This window comes from Kryptolebias marmoratus, linkage group LG4 (genome assembly GCF_001649575.2).
Source record: "Kryptolebias marmoratus isolate JLee-2015 linkage group LG4, ASM164957v2, whole genome shotgun sequence".
NCBI lineage: Eukaryota > Metazoa > Chordata > Actinopteri > Cyprinodontiformes > Rivulidae > Kryptolebias > Kryptolebias marmoratus.
In genome coordinates, this window is record NC_051433.1 from 5,267,211 (window position 1) to 5,284,819 (window position 17,609).

Consider the following 17,609-nt stretch of genomic DNA (forward strand, 5'->3'; position numbering starts at 1 on the left):
GTGAAACAGGAGGCCGAGTCTCTCTGTGGAGCATCTACTGTGTTTCTGTTTATTACCAGAAGGCAAGGGGCGATAATGTGTGTGTGCGCGTTTTTTTGTCTGTAGAATTAGCAAAATCTCATAAACCAGTAAACTATCGGAAAGTAATGATAGGATGTACATCTAATAATTATTAACTTTTGGAGTCACTCCAATATAAGATGGACCCCAAAGCTATTTAATATACGCAAACAGTCAGTCAGTTTTACAGATATTAAGGTAAAATCTGGCGTGGTTGTCGCTGACAGGGACCACCGACACATTCTGAGTACCATCATGAGATCATGCATAACATCATTTCATCAACATTTGACCAAAATGACTTAAACCTTTCTTACATAACATGTTCACGGCTTTCATTGTTAAATTTATTGAGGAAGAGTATATAATGTGATGTATGGGAAGTTTATAGCAGCAGCTGATTTGTTCTGCACACATGTTGGATTTATGATTTTCATCCAAATAATTCTGTTACTCATTTGCAAAATGCAGACCAAACTATGGTGGAAATTTCTTCAGCGTTTGTGTTATTTTATATCAAAATGCTGTTTTCTTTCAGTTGCTGCTGGAGGTGAATAATGTCCCCGACCTTTCTGCTGGAATTACCTGTTCGTTCGGCCAGCAGGCCCAAGCTGAGGGTCACGTCAACGGTAACCGGGTCATGTGTCTCTCTCCGGCTGGGAAAGAAGTCCCTCAGATATCAGAGGGACAAGGTGAGTGCTCTAAAAACCAACAAATAGTATCCAAGTGTTTTCAAGTATTTTCCAAACTCAAAAGTTTTATTTTTTCATATTTACTGGATACACATTATTTGTTTATCCAACATGTTTGATGAGTACAAGGAGCTGTACATACACAGTAATTTGTCATTTGAAGCTTCTGACTGAAGATTTTCTCACAACAGCAGCAATACATCCTCCCATGAACCCAAACACAGGTGGCTCTTTACAGGGAAATGATAAAAGCATTAATTTTCTTTCCTCATTTTGAGTTCTTTTTTCCCTTAGTGTTATGGCTCTTCTACACATCCTTTTTTGTTTCTTCCCCAGTGTTTTTTGTTTTTTTTCACCCTCACTCTCATTAACCCTGCTTCATAATTCTTCATCCTTCTCACTGTTAGCCATGATTTCTGTTATTGCTCATTCCTCTTTTCCAGACTGGGCTGGTGTGGAGCTTCGTCTGAATTCAAACGAGACCGGTCAAATGGTTGCCAGCACGGAGGTGAAGTTCTACAACTGCAGCACGCATCAAATGTGAGTGCAAGCTGCCCCATCCCCCCACCTTTGATTTGTTCAATAGATGGACGAGCACAACTTAATTTAGGGCAATGATGTACTGATGCTCACAGCCCCACTTAAGATGGCTGTTAGATAACCTCTGAATTCAATTTATCTGCCAGGTTTCATTTAAGTCAACATGATGCATTTGTCATGGCCTGTTTGTTTCGACTTGGCTTTAAGTGGCAGTTTGTGGGCTTACTGCTTACAGATTTAAATAAAGCTAGAAAGGGTATTTTTTTGAGTACACTCATGTAAATCTTTGAATTTATTCCTGCATGTATAATTGTCAGATGATATTCTATAAAATTCTGAGAGGATTTGCTTTTAAGATTGTTCTAATTTTAGGCACTTATAGACTGATTTGACTGACGTCTGCAGTATGTGCGCACAGGAGGCGTCACCACGCTGGAAGACAAACAAAAGCTCATTAACAGCAGGACTTGGATTGGATTGAGATAATTTGAGATAATAAAAAAAAAAATTGCAGACTTGTGACCCTGTCTTTTGCAGTTTGAAGTAAATAAACATTGGTTATAAGGCATTTAACAAAAAATAAAACATATTTTTATATATTTTCATAATTTCTGTAGATCTTCTCAAGAACCCAACTTGGTGTTTTGCAACCCAGCTGGTGTCCCGATCCCAAACTTGGGAACCACTGCTCTGAGTTCTCTCTGTTTAGGTTAATCCACTGGTCTTCCAGCATGATAAGATCATGTGCACAAAGGAAGTGACACCATCACAGACTGGTCTTTAAAGAAAAGATTGTTACATTATTGCTTCTTACCATGTTTAGGCTCATTTAAAAGCTGGTGTGACTACAGAATCTCACGTCCCCTTACATGTGAGGGTTTTACTTTTTACAATAATGAGAGCAGATTTTTGCCAATTTATAACTACTGTGCAAATTTGTGTTCTGTTGAGAATGATGGAAATGTTTATGGTTGTACAGTATATTAAGATCTTGGGGGAAAAAATAAATCTGTTCTCATTTAGACATGACACAATTTTCTGTGATCAGATCGACAATGCCATGAGAACCAGAAAGAGACTCCAGCGTGATTAAAGCTTGAACTTTTTGTATTTGTGTCGTAAGATTTTCAATGAAGACTAAGTGATTAAAACGGAAAATCTTTGTTGGATTATGCTGCAATAAACTTTTATAGTCATTTGCAAACCTCATACATATTCAGAGCAGGAAGCTGCTCCCTGTAGGCTGGTAATCTCTAAGGGCTGCTAAATAGATAAGCATTAGACTCACAAACCCCCTTCTGACCCAAGTTTGTCCTAAGGGACCTTGCTGCAATTTTGTGTTTGCGAAACATAAGATGCTCTACATTTTTGTCCTTCTCTGTTGCCTTGAGGGCAGGTAAAACCATGTAAATTAAAGAGCACTTTATTTAAATGCCAGCCAATATAAACTCCCTAACTGGACATGGAAGCTGTTTTGACTATGAGCCATTTTGTAAATGTCAACCGTATTAATCACAAGAGTAAACTATGACAAGAGTCTCTCTTTGTGAATAACAATTACAGGCAGGAACAATGCTGGATCTTATTAGGATGAATGTCAATTAGCTGCATTTGTCAGCCTAAAAACCCTTATGCAAACAAGCAACTTTCTCTGTTTTTCAAGGGCAGTTAAAATTCCAAAAGGGCCAAATCATAATGCTACAAAGTCACTTTGAAGACCTTTATTACAAAATGGGTTATTTTTGTATCTATTCGTGCAGTCATGCAGCAAAGACTGGTGAAGAATGTTTTTCTTTTTAGTGATACTGGCATTTAACTGACTTTCTTACATGCAAGCTTTGCTCACATCATAAACCACTGTATGGAATTTAATGAAACCTGTTGAAAGTAATCTTTATTTAGTAATCTGCATTTGTAATTCCAAATGCTTAACTTTTGAAGTCAACCAAATTTAGGATGGCTGACCTAAAGAATTTCAAAAATGGCGGTAACTCAACCTATTTCACAGATATTGAGCTAAGATTTAATCTTGTAGAAGTGGAGTTATCTGCATCACATTCTCTGAACACATTTCACAAGAACGCATAATATCGCATGAGATTGTGGATAAGATTTTTACATGGTTTGACCAAAGGGATATAACTCTGTCCCTTCTCAGCACAAGATGATTTTAGTTTAAAACTCTAGCATGAAAGGCTGTGGCCTTCAATAGCAAAACACAAGTTGGATTCAGTGATAAACATTAAATTAAATGAAAGAGAGATCATTTGATTGATCAGATGCAAATACCAGGAAATTATCCCCATCTGGACACAAGCAGTTTATTAAAAAAAAAGCACTTTGACTTAAACACGAGTGTCCCAATAAAACCATATTAAGCGACTGCGAAGAAACAGTTGGAAGCTCATCACATGTGCTCCGCACCAATATGGCCTCCATTAGCTGTGGGGTGACCCTGTGTACCCATGTGATTAATATTTCAGACCAAACATGCTCCAAACCCAGCTTCCCCAAGCACTGCCATCACCTCGGCATCACATCAGCCTCCTTAATTAATTATCCGGTGTTCGCGGCACCCTGCTGGTCCAGCTCTACTGTATTAACACCGAGCCCCCTAATTTTTTATTTCCTATCACACACCAGCACTTATTTTTATGTTCATACTGGCTCAGGGCAGCTAATTAATATCAAAATTTAATTATGCTGCACTACATTTATTGGTGTTTGTTGTTTGCTATGAGCTGCAGTATGCACTGTTGTTAGTGGTTTTATGGCTTCGTCATGTTTCATCTTATTACTGCCTGCCTCTGAAGGCGAGTGCAGAGCGAAAAGGTTTTTCTTTACCAGTGTCAGTGTGTTCAGTTGTCTCTTCTGTTAGCAAAATATCTCATGAACCACTGAATCTAACTTAAAAGTAATCACTGGGTTGGGATCTAATGTTTGGACTCAGCTCAGTTCAAGATGGCCACCATAGCCAGAATATTGCACAAGATTGTCCATAAAGTTGTTTTCAATGTTTTACCAAAATAGCTATGACTATAATTTCTCAACATAAGAATATCTTAGTCTAAAACATGGAAGACAGCGGGTGATATGCATTCCTTTAAGGAAAGCTAGGGCTTTAATTAAATATTTTGAATTTGGGAAAGCAGATATCAAACAGTGCTGGATCTTTTTTTTACCCCCAGCCCTCCCTTTTTATCCTCTCAGATTCTTCTGTTGGTGTATAAACAGATATACATCAGCCACCTCTGTTGTATCACCACTGTCTCCTTGTTTGCTTTTCAAAACGTGATTAAATTGAGTCCAGTGAGGTTATTGAAAAACGGCTCTAATCCACATTTGACCGCTTGCTGCAGGCTTTTGAATCAGAGCCAAGGATGTTGCACAACTCTTCCCTTCTAATATTCTGTGGTCACTTTCAACCCAAATAGATTTTCACATAATACGGTCCTGGACAAGTGACACATAAAAAAAAATAAAAGCAGGTAAGCTGTTGTGACCAAGAGAAATCAGGAACCAAAGCAATATAGTGGTGTACTCTACAGCTCACAAGAATGTCAGTCAGACATTTTCTGCTGAAACAACATTCTTATGATTGTTTATGATCATCAGCTTTCAACCTGCCTGCTTAAAAAAAACTGAGAACACCAGTTTCTTTATAAAACAAACTGGCAAAATAAATTCAGTGGAAAGTTACAATCCTGCATGAGTCAGTCCTCTTTAAGAGAAGGAGAAGTTAAAGTACATTCTCCTAAAATTAAAGACTTAACATTCCTTGAAGGAACGCTGCCTTCATGTCAGAGATTAAGACTAAGATCATCTTATGAAATGACAATATGTGCAATGTCATGCAGTTTTGTAAGATGTCACATTGAAAGCTATACTTTTTTTGTGTTGCCTTTTGCTAACATTACAGACAAATGAATAATCAGATATTGAGTCAACAACCAACAATCAGAGATAATACTCATTGACTGCCACCAATTAAAAGATTTATACTTTTTAAAGATAAATCATTTCAGTCATGCTGCATTATGTTTATTTTGAGAGGAGTAACATATTCATTTCTTCCTGCAGGTGTCTGTCTTGTGTAAACAGCACTTTTCGCTGCCACTGGTGTAAATATCGAAACCTTTGCACCCACGACCCGAGCAGCTGCTCTTTCCAGGAAGGCAGAGTCAACGCATCTGAGGTACAACAACACAGAAACACTGCAGCCGATTTAAACACAGCCTTCAAGATCACCATTAATCTGCTGACAGGTGACACTGTTGCCCTTAAAGGAGCAAAGAAAAAGATTTAAAGATTAAGGCCATGTCTGAGAGGTTGTTCAGGGACAGAAAAGCTGAAGTCAGCTCACCAACATGATCATATTAAATTACTGACATGATGCTGATATTAATGCAGTAAGGACAGACCGACAAATATAAAACTTTAGGGACAAACAGAAATTTAAAGAATAAATAATGTGATACCTTTTTACATTTCATCAAGTAGCTTCATATGAACAGTATACCACTGCTATTAAAAGTTACTTGATTGTGTGGGCTCTTCTTTTTAGCAATTAACAATAAAAACACATGATTATCTGTACGAAACAGAAAGGTTGCAGAGAATTTTATTACATTATTATTACTTGTCTCTGAAAGCAAAGGTAGAGTAATAATGATTTGATTAAAAGGTGGTCGCCACAGCAAAGAAAAACGTTTATAATTCAGTTACTCTTACAGAACCTTTTTGATTTAGATTGTGGTGTGGTAGTTGCTGAACATGGTTCCCAACACACTCTGAGTAACATGTTACACAACATATTTGCTAAAAACCTTGGCATTAACTGAGATATGCGATCACATAAAATGCTATTTTCATTTAGGACTAAATTTACACACTTTTCACACTGCGAAAGTCTTATTTTATCCCTCATTTCTTTCTATTTTGTTTTTAAGCTGCCAGACTTTCTTTTAATTTCCTACAGTGGTATTGATTAGGCTCTTTCAAGGGATTTGAAACTCTGTTTCACTTATTTTCTGCTTAGAACCTGAATATTTAGTCAGAAAAAAAAATCAAATAAACTGAATCATTGTTTTTTTTATTTTTTAAATATACTAGCAACAGTTTATCTTTGATTTTTTTTTTTTTCATGAATATGTCTTGAAAAATATATATTTTCCCCAATTAATCCTGCCTAATATTTCAGGAAAGGTAAAAACCTGCTCATGTTAAAATGGAAAATAAAGATGCTACACAAGATAAACAATCTCAACACTATTTCCAATCCACATGATAGCTGTTAACAAAATTTAATTTAAACCAAAGCCAACAATTGTATGTAGGGCTATTTTTAACTCTACCAAATATGATGCCAGGAAAGAACATTTTGGATAATTTTACATATAATCATCTATTCAGTAAACAATTGTGTCATGTGTAAAATGAACTGTGGCTAACATTTGATTTAGTTAAATGTTTAAGTCAAAGTAAATGAAAATGATCCAAATCAATATAATTCAACACAGCCCAGTTCAGCACGTCAAGATTCACAAAACGCCATCTTATAAAAAGTTGCCTTTCCCAAAACAACACAACATACTGCATCAAATTACCAGTCTGATACAATCCCCTGTCCAGAGCATGCACAGAGCAGCAGGGAACCGTGGAGAGGAAAACTGTTTGAACAGGAAGAGACCTTCAGCAGAACCCAGACTCAGGGAGGGCAGCAATCTGCCTCCACCAGCTGGGAGTTAGAGGACAGAGAAAACAAACACTCAATATTTATGCCAGAAATTCCTGACATGGGAAAGCAAAAAGAGAAAGGAAAAAAAAGGGAAAGAGAGCAAAAATTTCATATAGATGAACGGAGTAAATTGGAGAAATATCATCTTTCCTGCGAGCTCCAATCAGAACAGCACTTTTAATCAACCGAAGGGTTTTCAAAGAAGTTTCTGGGATATTTACATGATGAAGAATTGCGATGGTTTAGCCAAGAAGTAATAAATCTGATTTATATTGAATGATTTTGAACATGCAGTATATTTCCCCCCGAGATGAGAACATCTGCGTTTTTGCATCAGTGGATAACACATCGTGTGAATCCAGATTATATTTAGACCGATGATATATATTTTCCCCATTTGCCCTAATAATCCATGTTCTACTTTTGCCTTACATAACATGCAGACAGATACACAGGGAGAAAAAAACAAATATTGAAGGCCTAGCATTCTTAGAAAGAAGGCATGTCACTTGCCGCCTTCATGTCAGAGATTAGACTAAGATCACCTTATGTTGAGGAAAGACTGAGTCGTAGTTGTTTTGGCCACATTATGCAATATCATGCAATATCTTCAGACATCACATTTAGAGTATGTGTTGTAAATAACTCCCAGCTACAGGTACACCATGTTTTAGCTCAATATCTGTAAAATTAAAATGTACACATAATCATTTCATTAAAATCCATGGTTTAATTGGTTATTGGTTGACTCCAACAATTAATGTCAAAGTTTTAGAGAAAGAACATAGGAACTGAGCAGCAATCAGAGTTTGTGTTGTGAATGACTCTCAGCTTCAACCACATCAAAATTTAGCTCAATATCTGTAAAACCGACTGAGTTGGAGTCATTTCTGTGTTTTCTAAGGTCAGCTGGCTCCAAATGTTTTTCAGCAGCAGATGTACATTAAATGATTACAGCTTAATTAAAATCCGTCCTGTGATTCACAAGATATTTTGCTGACAGACAGACAGACCTTACTTTAAAATAGTTAATGGTAAAGTTTTAAACGTGCAAATCCTTAGAGCTCAAAATGCAGATTAGTATCAGCTACCACCACAACAGACTTCAGCTCAATATCTCTAAAACTAATTGAGTTGTACATGTACATCCAGTTTTACAGTAAAATCCATCCAGTGATTCATGAGACATTTTGTTGATGCTACAGACAAACAAACGGACACAGGCCAGCACCTTATTGCCTACACCATTGACGGCACGCAATAATATAAGGAATAAGTGATGTCATACCATACAACATGAATCAGTAATACTAATAGTAAAGAGATGTTTGTCGATGCAGTTTTCCTTGCATAAATACTAAAATTACATGGATTTTTCTTTCGGCTGTTCCCTTTACAGGGGTTGCCACAGCGAGTCATCCTCCTCCATCTAACTCTGTCCTCTGTGTCCTCTGTCCTCTCTAACTGCATCCATATATGTCCTCTTTGTCTCTAACATCTTTCCACCAATATACCCACTGTCCCTCCTCTGCTCATGTCCAAACCATCTCAGTCTGGCCTCTAACTTCATCTCCCAGTCCTTCAACCTGTGCTGTACCTCTGATGACCTCATTCCTGATCCTGTCCATCCTCGTCCCTCCCAAGGAAAACCTCAACATCTTCAGCTCTGACACTTCCTGTTCTGTCTCCTGTCTTTTTGTCAGTCCCGCTGTCTCCAAACCATACAACATGGCTGGCCTTGCCACTGTCTTGTAAACGTTTCCTTTGACCTTTGCAGCCACCCTTTTGTCATAAAGTTGTTTTTTTATTAATATAGAAATATATATATATATATATTTTTTTTTACAGGATTGCCCTCAGCTTCTCAACTCTGGTGAAATTCTCCTTCCGGCCGGTGAGGTTCGACCGATCACCCTGAGGGCCCGAAACCTTCCCCAGCCGCAGTCTGGCCAGCGGGGCTACGAGTGCGTGGTTAACGTACACGGTGTCAGCCACCGTGTCACAGCGCTGCGCTTCAACAGCACCAGCGTGCAGTGCCAGAACAGCTCGGTATGGCCTCAAACACTCTCAGTGGGAGTCTCACAGCTGTCAAACGAGGCACGAAGCCTGAATCCTGCGAAGTCAAGCTGTGTTGGGTGAATCAGCATCAGTGAGCTGTGCCTTGGGTTTCCATCATACTGATGAGAAAGTGGAGGAAAGGGAAAGTGGAAGTGATGAGTTAAAGTGCAACTCGTTAGTATGCGGTTTGAGGAAATTTACAGGGCAGGTATGGGGAAGAATTAAATTTGTTTTTTATAAACTGGAATTTGTGAAACTAATTTTAAGTAGTCCATAAATTAAGTGGAACACAAGACTTCTTAGGATTTAATTTTTTCACATATCACAAATTATAAATTAAATTTTAAAGCATAATAAAGTGGGTGGTGAGTATTTACTAAGTACACCTTGCTAGTACTGACATGAGTGTCTGCTCATTAGAGCAGGTGGATCAGCTACTTCCCCATTTTCTAAAGTGGGGGTGAAAATTTGTATGTTTTCTTCCCCAGTTTTTGACTTAACAACATTCTATCACTCCCAGCAATAATACAAAGTCATTTTTTAAAGCTTTAAAACTATGCTGCATCTTTTTTTAAGCTATGAATCAGACAGAAGAGAGGCATAGATTCAACAAAGTGTTGGAAACATTCCTCAGAGATTATGGTCCATATTAACATGACAGCAACATGCAAATGCTGCAGATTTGTCTTCTACCGTTACATCCCAAAGGTGTTTTGTTGGATTGAGATCTAATGACTGTAGAGATCACTGGAGTTCAGTAAATCCAGACTCATCAGACCAGGGAAAGTTTTAACAAACTCTTAATGTTCAGTTTTGATGAGCCTGTGCAAATTGAAGCCTCTGTTTTCAGTTCTTAGCTCACAGGCGTGGCACCTGGTTTGGTCTTCTGCTGCTGAAGCCCATCTGCTTCAAGCGTTGCTGTATTGTGTGTTCAGAGATAGTTTTTTGCATACCTTGATTGGAACAAATGGTTATTTGAGCTATTCTTGTCTTTCTATCATCTCAAACCAGTCTGCCCATTCTCCTCTGACAACAAGGCAATTAAATTTACATTCTCTGCCGCTCTTTGGATATTTTCTCTTTTTTGGACCATCGTCTGTAAAACCCAGAGATGGTTGTGCATAAAAAAACCCAGCGGATCAGCAGTTTCTGAAATACTTAAAGCTGCCTGTCTGGCACCAACAACCATTCAAAGTCACCTAAATCCTCCGCCTGCTCCATCCTGATTCTCGGTTTGAACTTCAGCACGTTGTCGTCACCATGTCTAAATGCATAAATACACCGAGTTGCTGCCATGTCATTGACTGATAAGCTATTTGCGCTAAAAAGCAACTGAACAGGTGGAATTAATAAAGTGACCAGTAAGTATAGATTAAATTTTAAAGCACAGGATATATTGCTACACTGTGATGATGTATAAAAAGGCCATTTTCCTCAGATGTGCATGATTGGTCACCCCAGCTAGAGTTTGCGTCCCAACATGTCAAAGAGGAGAGGAGCAGACAACCATAGCAGAAAATGACAGATGGTTAAAAGCATCGTCTCTCTGCTGCCCTTTCATCCTCTCATTTTCCCCACTCTGTCTCTTTCTGTATCCTTTTATTCACTCTACCCTCTGTCTCCGAGTTTCTCTCTTCCTGTTCCTATGTTCTGGACACTCTCTTCAATCTCGGTTTCTGCTTTTCAGTACATGTACGAGGGTGTGAAGATCAGTGACCTGGCAGTAGACCTCTCCATCGTATGGAACGGCAACTTCATCATCGACAATCCCGAGAAGATTAAAGGTGCCTCTGCCATCCATCACTGCCAAGCCAGAGGAGTGTAAAGCACTCAATCCACAGGCAATGGATAGTTTATAGAGAGCACTTCAAGGTTCACAAAAGGCCTTGAGAGAAAGTTCACAATAGCAGAGAGTGTTATCAAAGAGCACCACATCACTTGTGTGCTTGAAGATGTTAAGAGTGAATTTTCATATTTGACCATCGTGGCTTCTTGACTTCAACAACTGTGTAGGAGAAGCCCATAGTTCTAGTGGCCTTTAACAACATCCACACAATCAAGAATATTCTTTGTGAAGCCATGAATCATTTTATTGCTTGTTATCATTCAGACATTACTCTGAATGGGATTCTAAGGGGTAATGTGAGTTTCTTACATTAAAAGATGTAAGAAAGGAAAAAAAAAGAAGATGAAAACCAAAAAGGTTTATTGGGTTACTTTGGGATATTTCCTTTTGCAGAAATATGTATTTTTGTGCATTTTGCTGAATTCACAAGATGAATGGCCATTTATTTTTCAGTGTCTTCAAATAGCTGGTTGATTTTATTTCAGGATTGAGCTGAAATGCAACAGTACTCCCTGCTGGTTTAAACTGTGTTTATCTCTTTAATCACTTTGCGTTTTATAAGCTTTCTAAAAGAAGCGACATTCTTGTCTGTTATTACTTAAAACAAATCCTTGTTGTCGTATATTATCTTGCAGTGCACCTCTACAAGTGCAGTGCCCAGCGAGACAGCTGCGGCATGTGTCTGCGGGCAGAGAGAAAGTTCCAGTGTGGCTGGTGCAGTGGCGAGGGCCGATGCACCATGAGGCAGCACTGCCCTCCCATCTCCCCGTACGCGAGCCGGTGGCTGGACCTTTCTGCCAGGAATGTCAAGTGTACCAACCCGCGCATTACTGAGGTCTGCTGATCGTTTTGGCTCGTCTTCAAATTTTTCATTCGAGCCACCAGATAACGTGTTTTTAAAATAACAATCAATAATATCAATAATATTAATATCAATAATAGTAAGTTCTACTAGTGCAGATTTTTCTAATGCAACACTTTTATGTGGTAGTAGCTGACAGACATTTACAACACACACTCTAAGCACCAACAAAACATGGAAGATATTGAAATATTGCAAGAGATGGTGCATGAAGTCACTTTCAAGGTTTTTTCTAAAATGGCTATATTTTTATTATTCCTTCACATAAGATGATCTCAGACTAGAACACTGGCATGAAAGGAGACAGGTGATATGAGTTCCTTCAAGGAATCCTAGGCCATTAATTTCATTTTATTTTTCCAACTTGATTTTATAAATCCTGACCTACACGAAAATCTTCAAAAAATAGATCATGACACTGCAGCAATTTGTTCTGAAAGTGCTGAAGTAACAACTTTTTTGTCAGAGCACTTTTACTGATGTCTCTTTGACACTGAATAGTAAAATTTAATGACATAAGAGTCTGAGAAATCTTGGAGAAGGTTGCTACAGTGGCAAACAAACCTCATCTTTCATCTATTGGAAGTACAGAAAGAGCAGGTAGAGGTAGAAAGAAATGAGAAAAGATAGTCCTAAAATAAACAGTTTTCTTACTATGAACCTAAACAAAAAATATAAGACTTAAAATCACAGAAAGAATGAAAACTTATGTTCTGCAGTCCTTGCACTCCTTCAGGTTTTTGCTGGTATGTTTTGGTGATAGCATAAACAATAATATTTTTGTATCTAAAGTTGGAACAGAAAAACCTGCCAGCATATCTTGTCAGATATACATAATAGTCTAACATGCATCTTTCTTTCTTCTTGGCCACCTTCTAGTTTCCCAGACAAGTGTCTGTTTACCTGAGACTGCCTCACATTTTCCTCCCTGCCAGCTGAATACCTTAAGTTCTTGACAGCTAAACGAATTCAGTCTGTTTAGAAAGAAGTGATGGATCTTTTATGTCCCAAACCCCTGTTCATTCTCTTGAATAAGGCACAGTGGGTCATGCGCAGAGATGCAAGGCTCTTCCACTTCAAAGAGCTGGGAGTCTTTGATGTCCCTGACACATTATTAGTGTTTCTGAAGGAGCTGCAGCAGAATGAATCAACCGCCGAGTGCTGCTCGGGAGACGAGCGAGAGTTGCTCCAGCATTGCTCCTGTTCTGCTCTGTAGGTCCGAGTGTACCCTGCTGGCATGGTTAACTTCCCATTGGAACGGACTGTGAATGGGTTTCTTGAGGCTTTGTAATTCATTGCATTATTCATTAAAGTTTATTTTAAATTATAGCCAATGTCAAGGCTTTCTGAATAAACTCCCTCAGAAAACTAGTTATGGTCTTCAGATTGAGGTATTCACAAAATCACCATTGTACAAGAATATGAATAAATAAAGTTTTCAAATTTTAGGATAATCTGCAGCAGTGATCAACATTCTGCACAAGTTAAATCTGATTTCATCCCACTGTCATTTTCTTCTCCTTCCACTACAGGTGAGCCCCGTGGCAGGGCCTCTGGAGGGGGGCACACTTGTCACTATCCAGGGCCTGAACCTTGGCCTGTCCTTCTCCGAGCTGAAGGGTAATGTGGACGTGGCAGGAGTGTCGTGCACCCCACAGGAAGATGGATACATCACCGCAGAGCAGTAAGGGACTCCTCACCTTAACAGACACACACGGCTCACATTCTTACTTCCACAGCAACTCAATACATAAGCAAACACACAAGAAAATGAACACATGCAGTTCAACAGACAGTTCTATCCCATAGAGGTTGTTTAGACATGTTTTAACAACTGCAATCAGATGGCGCTAAATACAAGTCTGTACTCCCTCGATGTGCATTAAAATTGTTGCTCCTCAGACCACCTTCAGCTGTGGTCTGGACCCCTTTTATCCACATATGTTTGGTAATCTGAATGCAGTCCGTCCTGAGCCTTGAGGAAAGACTTCCTACTGAACTGACGAGACTCCAGCCAGGCAGAAGAGCGGATATCAATGTCAGCTCAGATGCTGGCTGATTAAAAATAATTAAAAGTAATTCTTGGGAATATTTTAAAAATACAGCATATTGATTTTTCAATGTCAGGGATGTTATTAATGTTAGTAGATTACAGGATGTTTGTATGGATGGGTTTTTCTTCAGTTTAATGTTTGTTTTGGTCGCACTGTGGTCATTGTAATCTATAAGTACAGCTATATGTGTTATCAATCACAAGACAACAGCCTGAGCTAATTATATACACCTAATTAAACAACGCAGATGTTAAAGTCACAGTGAAGCTGTGTAAAACAGCTAATAGTTGTCAGCTCAATGAATTTTCACAGGGTAAAATCTTCGGTGTTTATTCTGATACTAAGCTCTGTGAAGTCGCTAATCATTGTATGTGCTTAACAAGACGTAACTTTATGGCTCTGAACCATGTTAATGTCATAATAATACAGTTTAGACATCTGAATGTATTGTCATTTTCACAAAAACTTCAGCAGACTTGCTGATGTCTTGTTTGTTGCTCACTGACAGCCATCTGTGTGATGTGGAAGTGTGTATCTGCATACAGAGCGGGTGACTGGCATCCAATCACAAAACGTTTTGGGGTACACAATTTACCATCAAGTGCTAACAGCAGTGGCAGAGCTGACCACTTTCAGTCAAATCACCCGAAACAAATTCATAACAGATTCGTAACAACAAATCTAAAGAGGCTCCAAAAGACACCAAGACAGCATCATAGTCTGCATGTAAGCAGAACCTTCGTGACGCCTCATCAGGTTGCAGGATTGTGTGGGGGCTCCACGTTGCTCTGGTGCAGTCATATACAAAGGAAAAGACAGACAGACTCTGTGTCGTTGTCGTTATGAGGCTGTCGGCGCAGCTGTAATTGAAATGCGCTGCATGTCGCTGACTGAAGGGACAATCTGTTAGCCATGTGTTTCTCTCACAGCCATGTAATGCGATTGGGCCCAGGCTGCGGGGACTTTATTTATATCCTTGTAAATAAAAAAAATAAAAAAAAGAACATGCCAGCAGTAAACAGAAAAACCCATGTGATCTCTGAAGAGAAGGATTGGGCTGGGACGATTGATTGGGTGTTCTTATTGTATGTGGGAACAGTTTTTTTTTTATTTATTCTATGCCGTGGATTCATAAGCACCTTTCATTCAGCTCACAGGCTGCTTTAAAACATGACATTATAGCTGTTACAAACATTAATTTCAGCATGGGGTCAGTTGCTGTAATGACTTAAACATGACATGCTTTATCCTATTGACCTGACAGGCAATGCTGATTTATTGAAGAAACTGCTGTGTTGTCATGGCAACGGAGGGTAATGGTGGGTGGCGGTCCTGTTTGAGATGGGGAGGGATGTAGTTTATCATTTGAGTTATATTGCTGTTATAGGTTTTCCATTAGGAAGAAAGATGGCCCTCTGTATTGACCCGCAACTTGTGCAAAAGTCTGCTTCAGTCACTCTGACTAAAAGGAACCATCTTCCACCGGTGCTGTGAACAATGAAGTGATGATTTGTGTGTGTATGACAGGATTGTATTATTATTCATGTATGTGTGATGCTTTTGGATTGCATTACTCACTTTCATTGTATTATTAATGATATTATTTTGTTTTGAACAGGATTGTGTGCGAGATGGCTGCAGCTCCTGAAAAAAGCACACCAGGTCCAGTTAAACTGTGTGTTGGCGAATGCAGACCAGAGTTGAGCGCTCAGTCCTCACACCTCTACTCCTTTGTGGTAAATCTGCAAAAAACACCATGCTTCTGTTTGTTCTTAGACAAACACTGTTTTAGTGAAGTATGAAGGCTGAATGCTTGATTGCAGGTGAAAGCAAAACAGTTTGGTCAATGTGATCCAGAAGTCAGTCTATAGAGTACACTCGGTTTGTACATCTTTGATCTGCGGTCGATGTAAGAATCTCAGTACAATGTGAACAGTCCAGTTCATTAAAGGTAGATGGGCAGCAGAAACTCATAAGATGCAATGTGACCCAGCTTCTAACTGATGCAGTTCAACTTTTATTCATGAAACAAAACAATTCAATACATTTGATTTAACACATTATGATTCAATGCAATATATAACAAGAAAGTAAAAGAATGGCCCTACATCAGTTATTCAGACTAATTATTTACTGCCTCATAAAAAATGGTCACTCACAAACAGGTTGCTTTAAAATAGCTGAAGTTCCCCTCCTGAACTCTAGGTGTAGCTAAAGAGAAAACACAGCAGGCAGAATAAGAGCTCTTCACTGTCAGAAACAAGCCTTATCTTTGTCTTTTTTTATCTTTGGCATTTTTATAGTGGATGTCTGGGTAAAGAAACAAACCTGCTTGCTTACTTTTAATTATTAAACTGATTCAATTTTATCAGTACAAAGATTGAATAAATCCATGCATCTAGATTTTATTCCAGAACCGAATGGTTCACGGCTGCTTTACTGATGCAGCTGCATCGTGCACGTGTGGGTCCATGAATTTATACAAATCGATCATCATCACATTCTTAGTGAATACTTTGTTTGGATTTGTTGAATCAAACAGGGATGATTGTTTTTGTCTTGATAGACCCCCATCATGTTGGCGCTGACCCCAAGCAGAGGGCCTGAATCTGGGGGCACCAAGGTCACCATCGTCGGGGAGAACCTGAGTGCCGGCAGCACTGTTAATGTGCACTTTGGAAATCAGACCTGTGAGCTATTCAGGTGAGGCTAATAACAAGTAGAAAAATAGCATTTCTGTGACAGTGCAGTGTGAATGCTGAGTGCTGAATGACTTTGCTGAAATTTGCTAAAGAAGCTAAAACTGAGTTAACGTTAAAACAAGCAGAACAGAGGCTAAAATGAGCTAAAACATGCTGAAAACAAAAAGCAGCAGAACTGTAGCTAAAAGGAGCAGAACAAGAGTTAAAATGAGCAAAACAGCTGCTAAAATTCATAAAACCAAAGCACCTGTAAAAACTAAAAGGAACAACATAGTAGTTAAAATTTGTAAACCTCTCCATCCATCCATCCATCCATTTTCTTTAACCGCTTCTCCATTCCGGGTCGCGGGTAGCTGGTGCCTAACCCCAGCAGTCACTGTGCGAGAGGCGGGGGACACCCTGGACAGGTCGCAAGTCCATCGCAGGGCCACATATAGACAAATGAGACAAACAACCATTCACACTCTCACTCACTGTAAACCTCTCCTAAAGTTGAAATAAGAAAAACGTGATAAAAGTTGCAAAACAGATGGTAAAGCTAAAGTCAGCAAAAAGGAGCAAAATAGTAACTAAAAGCTAAGAATAACAAAGTGGAAACTAAAAGCTAAAAGTGTCAGAACAGTAACTAGAAACTAAAAAATGAGGAAGTTTGCTGAAGCGGATATCAAAGTGAAGAATGTTTTTGAAGGAACTGAAATGATCTCAGTGTAGTTAAAAACAATAGTTACAATTTTTGAAAAGTCTAAATGTCATAAAAGCCAAAAGTCATAGCATATCATTTTCAGTGCACACTGTTGTGTGAATGCTGACTCAGTATTCACACAAGTAGACCTACCAATGTTATCCTAATCTTTAAAACTCTAGAGTCAGAAACACCAGTGAGTTTGCCTCTGCACAGTATTAAAAAATTAGTGTTCTCCAGTTTCAATCAAACACAGTATGAGATCACTTTACTTTAAAAAAAGTGCACTTTAGACACAATTAGTGCCCACATGTTAAATTAAAAGTAATGATTGGTGAGGAAGTGATGAAACTCACAGCAGTAGATTTTGTTCTCT

At 38.7% G+C, this 17,609-nt stretch overlaps 1 protein-coding gene across 3 annotated transcripts in view; it reads left to right on the plus strand.

Moving 5' to 3' along the window:
* LOC108231592 (plexin-A2) overlaps positions 1-17,609 on the plus strand; it is a 90,199-nt gene that overhangs the window by 48,294 nt on the left and 24,296 nt on the right. For all 3 annotated transcript variants that reach the window (XM_037975062.1, XM_037975061.1, XM_017408686.3), the window contains exons 7-15: positions 599-752; positions 1,196-1,292; positions 5,373-5,487; positions 8,878-9,078; positions 10,775-10,871; positions 11,569-11,768; positions 13,328-13,479; positions 15,468-15,585; positions 16,416-16,552. In XM_037975062.1, the coding sequence (XP_037830990.1) occupies positions 599-752; positions 1,196-1,292; positions 5,373-5,487; positions 8,878-9,078; positions 10,775-10,871; positions 11,569-11,768; positions 13,328-13,479; positions 15,468-15,585; positions 16,416-16,552 (1,271 nt within the window). The remainder of the gene's footprint in view (positions 1-598; positions 753-1,195; positions 1,293-5,372; positions 5,488-8,877; positions 9,079-10,774; positions 10,872-11,568; positions 11,769-13,327; positions 13,480-15,467; positions 15,586-16,415; positions 16,553-17,609) is intronic.